This window comes from Anoplolepis gracilipes, chromosome 5 (assembly GCF_047496725.1).
Source record: "Anoplolepis gracilipes chromosome 5, ASM4749672v1, whole genome shotgun sequence".
NCBI lineage: Eukaryota > Metazoa > Arthropoda > Insecta > Hymenoptera > Formicidae > Anoplolepis > Anoplolepis gracilipes.
The window spans coordinates 1897042-1906744 of NC_132974.1; the positions used below are offsets into that span (position 1 = coordinate 1897042).

A 9703-nucleotide genomic window follows, 5' to 3' on the forward strand; every position below is an offset into this window, starting at 1 on the left:
CTATTCGTTGGGAAAATATATGAGAGGAGGGACGAGCTGAAGAGAGAAAGAGAGAGAGAGAGAGAGAGAGAGAGAGAGAGAGAGAAAGAGAGAGAGAGAGAGAAAGAGAGAGAGAGAGAGAGAGAGAGAAAGAAAGAGAGAAAGGGAACACGATATCTCACGATACGATGTTACAACAAGACAGTTATCGTCTCTTGGCATGCTATTTAGTATATTTATGATACAGCCATCGAGGGACGTATTAAATAATTAATCTGAAAATTTATGATATACTTAAATGTTAAATACATATCAAAGAATAAATTGTATAAAAAGAACATACTTAATATATTTTCAAGCAGAAATGCTAAAGAGAAAAAAGTGAATTTTCCACATCAAAATTCAAAATTATAATTACAAATAATTGCAAATTAAAAAACTTATATGACACATCAAGTCTGCGAATTGATAACAAATTCTTCACTTAAAATAGATAAAGGTTAAATCAATAGAGAAATTAAAAAAACTTAGCGCTTAAAAGCCAGCGGTAAGAAAAGAAATTGAAAGATTGCTACAAATAATACAGCAAAAAGATTTTCATTATATTTTCAGAGATATAAATTGAAGTATATTAAACATATTGCAAAGCAGAGAGAACAAAAAGTATTAAAAATAAATTTTAAAATAATATATGTCTTTTTAAAAGATTTAATAATCAAGAAAATTATCGTATAATTATTATCTTCTTATTTTGACTAACAACTTTTTAATAAAAGCACAAACTTTATGTGCTATTTATATTTATTCATAAAAAGTCTAATATGACTCTGGCATTTTGAAGTTAGAATAATGATGACGATTATTAAATACACAGCACAGAAAATTCCAAATGTCAAAATTAAATACGACGAGAGACATGATGGTATTTTTAAAATAAATAGATAAATAAAAGCATAACTATTAATATTATTTTCCTTCTCTAAAAATCGTTCTTTCACGTAGTTTAATATTATGTCAATAGAATTAAATTAGATTGTGAAGAGAGAAACAGAGGGGGAGGGAAAGAGAGAGAAGTTTCTTTGACGATTCCTTAAAGTTCGTTAGAAAGACAGGCTCGCGGATAATGAAAGGCATTCCTCTGTTTAACGGAGCCTTGGCTGGCTAAAGAACAAGTACATTGCCGCTCCCTTCCGAAACGTTATGTTCAACAGATGTCAGGGTAACGACTTGCAAGGGTAGGCAAGAGTGACAACGAAGGAAGACAAATGTGTCATGAGGGTCGATAACCAGGCTAAAAAAATCACTAGCGAAATTTCTCTACCGGAATTTTAACTATAGAAAATTGATCCTTGCACAGGTTTTTCGAGCTATTCAAAATATATTTTCTTTAATACGTATTGTGCGGTATTATAGTTTACAAAGCTAAATGTATGACAGGAGGGAATTCAGAGATCTGGAAAAGTTTTCGTAATATCTTAATAACATCGCAGTTTGCGCTTGTACACTTTAACAAAGTTTTCATTCGAGTTAATTACAAGGATATTATAATTAAAAAAATATTTAAAATTAAAAAGGATATTTATAATTAAAAAAAGTAAAAAAAAACTGCAGTCGTGACTTTCATTAAAATATATTCCGTATCCTAAATTGTTCGAGTTTAATCTGTACAAGTGTAGGAAGAGCAAGATATATCCAACAATAAGACACTCTTGGTATAGGAATTGGATATCTTTTCACTTGCTCAATATCGCGAAAAAAAAGAGAAAATTCTGCATTTCAAATAATAATAATAATTTTGTATAAAAATCTGTTTATATTTTTTGAACGTAATTTTCAAGTCACGTCAGATATGCTAATAATAGTTGGAAGCATTCAGTACATATCACAGTCTGCCGGCAATGAAAATGTGAAAAAGCCCGTTAACCCGGTACTCCTAAACCTAAACTAACGACTATATAGCAGCCGACAATGAAGATACAAAAGCGAACCGACGAACGAATTCTCAATGGACCATTATTCCGATCATTAACGATGATTTTCGCTCACAATATCGTTCTAATGAATCACGATAATTAAGCGAGCCGAATGGGACGCTTGGGAAGAATTTCAACTTTCGCGCGAGAAAGCGTCCGCACTCTCGACGACGACGCGAGTAACAATCGATTTTCGCGACAATCAATTCGCGGGGATATGTATATGATCGATATCGCATATTGATCTATATAGACTGACAATGATAGGAAAAAAAAACTTGACAAAATCTGATTTCTTAATCGATTTTTATTCGCGTTCGTCTCTCCGGAAAGAAGTCGAAACGATTCCGCGGATTACAAACGGAACTTTTGTCTAAATCGTTTTCTTGCCGTCTCGGAAGCGGGATGCCCTGCTTTCTATATCAATAAAATCGCGCAGCGGAAAGAAATAACCGATCGTTTCGCGTCAAAGGCAATGGATTATGCCATAAATAGACGGTATTTGGAAATTACCGTGTCGAATTCCCGCAAATTACCCCGTAAAAGTCGAATGAGAATTCCTCGCCGAGATTTTTGTAATAAAGAATCTCGCAGACATAGATAGATATACATAAATATACGTAGAATATAACCTTGTCAAAAAAATCTACTGAATTTAATACCACGATAAGTCTTCGGAATGCAAAAACACGATACACAAGATTCGAGAGATCTTTTTCAAGCGCGGTGCCGAAGGAAATTTGATATTGCAAGAAGCATAACAAGTGTACGTTTCTGAAAGCCTTGGATATTATTATAGCTTGAATCTTCTCTGCTTCAATCCAAAAATGTAGAGAAAAAAAGATTATTATTCTTATTCGCATGCATATATTCTTATTTTTACCTCAACTTCGATATCCCATGTATTTTGTTGTAAAATCATAATTTACGCGCAAAATTTCGTTACATTATTTTTGCCACGATAATCGTCCTTTTATTGACGGCAGATAAATTTATCAAACCCTGCTCTTTACCGGGGTACGCCTAGGTCGAATACACTGCTCCGAAAGTTGACAGCAGCCGCCATTTTGAAGCGATCCGCGCGAAGGCCGTCTTTATATGCATGCATTTTTATTGTGCGTCGCAGCACGATAATTATCCTCACAATGTCGCAATGCACACTTAAGCATGCGCGTTTTTCGTTGCACGACAAAATTATCTCGAGGAATGTTTATATATTCCGACGAGAACAGAATTGTTGGAAGAAGAAATGGAAATGTAAAAAGGACAGTCTTTCTTTTTGCGTTCGATCAGCGGAGCAGAAATTTTTTTATGCGTATAAAAATATTGTGTACAAATTTGAGAGAAAATGACAATCTTCTGAATCGCTTTCGTAAAAGGAGTTTGTTTAATTTTTTTTACAAAACCACGCTTTAATTTTGCAAGTGTAGCAGGATTAAAATGCACTTGGATAATTTTAAAAGATACCATGTAAATTAACGTAATGTTAAATAGAAGAGACGAGACAAAAATACGCTATATAAATGTTATGATTTCTTATAATAGCTTCGTTCGATAACACGTTTCAAGCGCGTTACATTTACCAATCCATTTCCCCTGCTGAGAGATGGTCGAGAAACAATCACAAACGCGCGCCCATATGTAAACAGGCCTCGGCAAGGCTTGCATCAGGAAAGTCGAAACGTCGTGTTGCACGAGAGCGTTCCCCTTCATCCACACCCTAATTCCTGCCGAACGAAATGCCGCGCGCACGTTTTCCGCGTTTTGGGAAACCCGGCAACACATAAATCATTCCAATTGCATCAATCTTGCGCGAAATATTTCGCGTAGACATCGCGCTAGCAACGCGGTATAAATTACGACGCCATATCGCGGATCGAGATTACGTACGGGGATTTAAATCGCTACCAATTCTCTCTCTCTCTCTCTCTCTCTCTCTTTCTCGCGCGCGAGTACAGGGACGCCGATGATAAAGACGCGCGAAAATGATTTAATCGCGAGAATGGAACTGTTGACATAGGGGACAACACAAGATTTTCCGTACTTATATAACGATCGATTTCAATCGAACTCATCGATACTAATTTTAAACTTCGATTAGAAATTCGTACATCGTTTATATTCCCTTCGCGCGAATATAGAGTTGAACACGTCACATTAATCTCTGCTCCGTTCGTTCACACTTGCAAAAAGACGGAGTATGATATATATATATATATATATATTTCATATTTTTATACACATATTTCGAAAATATCTCTCGACTCCGAAAGGCGATCGGACACGGTCCGTCGCATCGGCCAATAAAGAGAGAGAAAAAGAGAGAAAGAAAGAGAGAGACAGAGAGAGAGAAAGAGAGCGAGAGAGAGAGAGAGAGAGAGAGAGAGAGAGAGAGAGAAGAGACAACGGCCCGAGAGACTGGCGCTCGACGAGCAGGATAAAGAAAATCGATTCTCCCTCGCCGGGTCGGCAGACCGGCAGGCGGGCACTACACGCAGGAAAGAAAAGCGACGGGACCGATTTGGCTGACCAGGAGAGAGAAAAAGGGAAGAAGAAAAAAAAAAAAAAATATAGATGCTCGCAGGTCTTACCTCGTATTTGATGCCGTTCAGCCGCAACCACGTTTCCACCTTGAGACCGTACGGGGATAAGGACGGTAGCAGCGGCGTCCGCGGGAACTGATACAGATAAACAACATCCTTCTCGTAGTCGGGGTGATGCACGATGTTGGCCTTCGCCGGCGCCGCGGCTGCACCGCCGGCAGCGGCCGCGGCGGCGGCGTCATCGTCCTTCTTGCCGGTCGTCTCGTCCTTCTTCGCCGCGTCCTTCTCCTCCTGCTTGTTATCCGGTGGCGCGTCGTCCTTCAACGCCTCCTTCAGCTCCTTCACGTCCTTCATGTCCTTGCTCTCGGGGCCGTTGTTCTCTGTCTCGGTTGCCATCGTCATTCTTGCTACTGCGTTTCTCTCTCTCTCTCTCTCTCTCTCTCTCTCTTTTTCTTTCTTTCTTTCGTTTACTTCCTTTGCCTCTCGTTCGAAGCTACTCGCGAAGTCACTTCTGCGCTCTAGTAGCTTATTCTCTTTTCCTAAGAAGCCTCGTCTCTCGATCGCGTACACTCCGTGGAGTCTGTCTCTCTCGATAGCGCGCACACCACACAAACCGTACGCCAAGCACTCGTCGCTTCTTTCTGCTCGCCGGCCGGTTCCTTCTCACCGTCGCTTGGTCCGCTCGCGATTCCCGTCTTCCCCTTCTCTGGGGACCCTTTGCCGATCGTCGCGCTCCCCTTCGCCGCGCACGCTGGCCGCGCGCATGCGCAAGCGCCACACCCCGCCATGGTCGCCATATTTAATTGGTCGACCACCCCTGCCTGACTCCTATACGCGTTTATACCATACGGGGGCACGCGCGCGCACGCATGTCTCCCCTTTCCCCGTGACAGATCTCCAGGAAAATCGGCAACGTTGCCGCCGTAACTAGCGATGGCTTCGAACGAGGCTTCGAAAAAGGGTATCGATACCTGCCGCTTGGAAAGGACAATGCGCAGGACTGTTTCTAAAAGATGCTCCCCTTTCCGGAACATCTCGAAGAGATGGAAAGGATGTTTCCGACAAAATGTTGTTTCCATTTAAATTTACAGACAAGAACTCGTAAATTTGCAGCATCACGTTTCTTTTATCACGATTATTAATTTTTGACACCTTGATATCTTTTGATAATTTTATTTTACAAGTACTTCCGATAGGATATGACAAATATTGTGTCACATCGTCTTTATTCTCTATCTTCATTGTGAAATATTATAAGAAAAAAAAGAAAATTAAGTACAATATAGAAAGATTTAAAAAATAAAGTTTATTTATATTCAAGAGATTTTTATTTATTTTAAATTTATTTTAAATTATGAACACACAAAATTTATTTAAGTAAAATATTTTCCTTTCATTATTAAATTTCTTTCCAAAGGCTATGTATTTTTTATTACGCTCATAAGATCATTGTGATAATGTCCTGTTATTTGACAGAACTGTTTCATGCAATAAAAACTTATTATCTCATCAAATGAATTTTTAAAATTATTATTCATTATCAGTACTCGGTTTCAGAATTCTCTTCCTTAATTATAATATTTTCCTGTCCAAGGGCGTGCAATTTTTACCCTCTGAAAAGAGAAGATGGAGAGTTGTATATTTTGTATAAACAAATTTTAAAAACTAGTGCAACTTCTCTTTTAAGCAATGTTGTAAGACTTTTCGAGAATTTTAGAAAATTATATACATTCAATCAAGTTAATCTTTATACAATAATTATCATATACACGTGTCATAATTTTATTATTATAAAAAAGATAAGATCACGTAAACATATATCTAATTTCATTTTGTTGCATTGCTTTTCAATTTAACGTTGACATTAATAAATAAAAAGTTAAAAATAAAAGATAGGTACGTCATCGCAGCTTCGTCTGATCGAAAGGATCGAATTTCGTTTATTATCTAAGGAATATCGGAGCCTCATTTTATATGTATACTACGTACATACGTTCTATATATATTCAGAGATTTAAGAGTTAAGCTACGAGCTGCCGATGCACTGATTCCTAGTTTCCTGATCCATCGTTGAAAGAGATCGCTCTTGAATGCATCCAGAATCCAGAGACGGAGAATCGAAAATCGGATCGGGCCCATCGCTCCCGCGTCCCGGGCGGCCGATGTCGCGACGCATGCGCATAACGATGCTGCCGGATGCTGCGCCTGACAGTGCACGCGCTGCACTTTGCTGCACTGCGCGGCGAAGCGGCAACGTTGCGTCGAGCGCGGCGCAACAACGAACCCCTTTTCAAGGATTACTTTTTTCCCACTCTGTCCGGCCGATGGATTCTATTTGGAAAACTACTTGCTTAACTTTGCGCCGTCCACGCGAAGCGCAAACTCGGCCCGATGCTCCCAGCATGTCGCTCTTTGTCTCTTTCTCTCTTTGTCTTCTTTTTTTCTCCAGCTGAAATATCTCGTCTCGAGATGGTTAAGCCTAGAGATTGGAATATTACACCCTCGTGCGCTACTTCACCTCGGAAATTATCGATAGACCGGGTGACGGTGGACGTGCACGCGATCGATAAGCGCGACACCCTTTCGATGGGATGTTTAAACCCTTTGCGGTCTTGAGGTATCGTGACGAACTGAACGTAGAGCCCTCATAAAGAGAATTTTCTACCCGTTTCTTGTTTTCAAGCACTAAAAATTAATTTGCATGAAATACAGATTTCTCTTTTTTTTTCGAAACGATCTTTTTTTATGAATGACAGATGTTGAATATTGCAACGACGAAACGATCTCGATTAATGACCTCGAAATTGAGAAGAAAAAGACAAAGTATTTGATACAGAGTTATTATGTTTTTATCGCACTATGAATGATAAAGTACACGTAATTCATATACGAGATATATTTGATATGATTGATCTTCGTAATGTTTCAAACCCGACGATCGCGTCTATAACGGACGACAAACGATCGATACGAGTAACGATTCAGGGTAACTGTGACGTAAAATAATTAATCAGTTGCCTTTGGAAGATGTTATATCGCGAGTCGCATACAATCAACCATTGTTGTGATCTGATGCAGAATATTATTAAAAGGGAAAATATTTTCTTCGGATAATGAAAATTGAGATAAAAAGTCGAGCGACGACGATAGTTATTAAAAAGATAATATTATTTTAGATGCCACTCTCTCTTATATTATATTAGTATAATAACTCTCATTTGTGAGATACGAATTAATTGTCGTACTATTAAGAGATTAAAATAAGCGAATACTACCGAGTAGAAAATATACATTGCATGTTTATTCCAATTAAAAATTTCATATTTTAAAAATAAAAATATAAAATAGAGTAATATATGTTTAATGGCTCATTTATTGTAGCGTAAAAATATTATTTGTAGAAACTATACTGTAATTTAGAAAGAAATTTTAAAGAAAAAATGTAGCATAAGAGAAATAACTATTAGAGTTTTTTTTTTAACAGCATGGGTGGTCTCCTGATAATGAAATGGTTTGTTTTACCTAATCACATAACTCATCGATATAGTGCGGTCAATAAATATCTTATCTGTACTTGGAAGTAATAGGCGAAGTTGATATGTTCTCACGTAAACTAAAGAGATTAAGACAAATAAATGCCACGTCAAAAATCATTAACGGTATCATGAACGTTACAACATTCCGATTTATGATAATTTTATATAATTTCAGATTGTTAACAAATTCGTTTATGCTATTTTCTATTTTTTTTTCATAAACCAAATATATCAAAGTACATAACTTATTAATATCCGAATGATATCAGAATGACTGTAAGAATGCATAAAAGTTAGAAAGATTGATATTATACATATATACTTATAAAATAGAAAACAATATAAAAAAAATCTATGGTCTCGATATCGTATGTGAAATTAAAGCGTTACAAGTTGCATACGAGTGGTTCTCTCGTACAATACTTAAAAATCGATTCGTCTAAAATGAGGCTTAAGGGTGCACCCTCTGCTTCTCTTTTTCCCTCTTTACTGGTAGTGGCGCGAAAAGAAACGATATCGATCTGGGTGAAACGTGTTATCAGAAAACTCACTCGTGTGGAAAATCTTACGATGCGTTTATACATTATTCACCGTTCAAGAGTTTTTTTCGAACTCTATGCATCCGTGCCTTTTACGTTGAGTAACCGTTTAACCTATTTCAACCCGACACTATTGTAATTGCGTTCTCAAATGCCTGTAACGATGTAATTTCGATATTTTCGACAATCATTTCAATAGAGAAATATTGGAACATTTATCTATAATATTAAAACTGAGAAATTTACGACTACGTTGCAGTAAATCTATACGCTGCAAAATTTATTCTTCTTTTAAAGTTTTATTTTCACGGTCTTCTTAATCTAAATAAAATAAGTTCTTGAATTTAAACTTGTGATTTACTTCAGTCTCATTTATTTTATATATATCGAATTATGTTCTTCTGATATTTGTGAATTTTAAAAGTAAAGTAAAGAGATTCCATTATATATGTATACGATGTAAAAAGTGGAGTAAATTTTTCAAAAATATTTTCGTGCGTCTTAATTAATAATATCTTTTATGCATATATGCACAATAAATATTTTCAAATTATTTCTAAATTACCAAGTATATTTACGAAAGATACATCTGCAATTATCGTTAGTTTTTGATGCGCAATTTCTACTTGCGTGTTGAAAATAAATGACGTAAATACCGTGTTTTATAGAGCGTGATAAAAAAAATTCGCAAATTCGATCTCTCTCATAGTCAAAATCATTTCCACTAAAGTGATTTTTTATCGCAATTTTTCAGTAATAAAAAGATTACGTTATTATTAATTAAAATATATAAAAGAAAATAAATAGATGAGCATACATGTCTAAATATATCCGTCAATGTGTGAATAAATCGCGATAATTATTGTTAGAAGGCGCGTGGTGTTTTAAGTGGAGAGTTTTTTAAAGTGTCAGTTCTTCGCTCAAATTAAAACAAATAGAATATCGTTTTTCCCATTCGATTCAATTAATCAACCCTTGATTCAAATCTATCAGATCTACGATTTACTCGGAAAAGATGTATACACGATTCACACGCCCTACTTCTCTCCCGATTACGCGTATTATGTCGTTGTCGAAGAGAGATCGCATATGTCTCTCTCTTTCTCTCTCTTTCTCTCTCTCTCTCTCTCTCT

General features: G+C 36.7%; 1 protein-coding gene and 1 long non-coding RNA gene across 3 annotated transcripts in view; one reads left to right on the plus strand and one right to left on the minus strand.

Annotated features, from left to right (window-relative positions):
- Positions 1 to 5195, minus strand: part of Fax (failed axon connections) — a 29522-nt gene extending 24327 nt beyond the window's left edge. For both annotated transcript variants that reach the window (XM_072893019.1, XM_072893018.1), the window contains exon 1: positions 4544 to 5195. In XM_072893019.1, coding sequence (XP_072749120.1) covers positions 4544 to 4897 — 354 coding nt within the window. In that variant the 5' untranslated portion in view covers positions 4898 to 5195. The remainder of the gene's footprint in view (positions 1 to 4543) is intronic.
- The window catches only part of LOC140666145 (uncharacterized), a 35286-nt gene that overhangs the window by 15756 nt on the left and 9827 nt on the right, over positions 1 to 9703 (plus strand). The window lies entirely within an intron of this gene.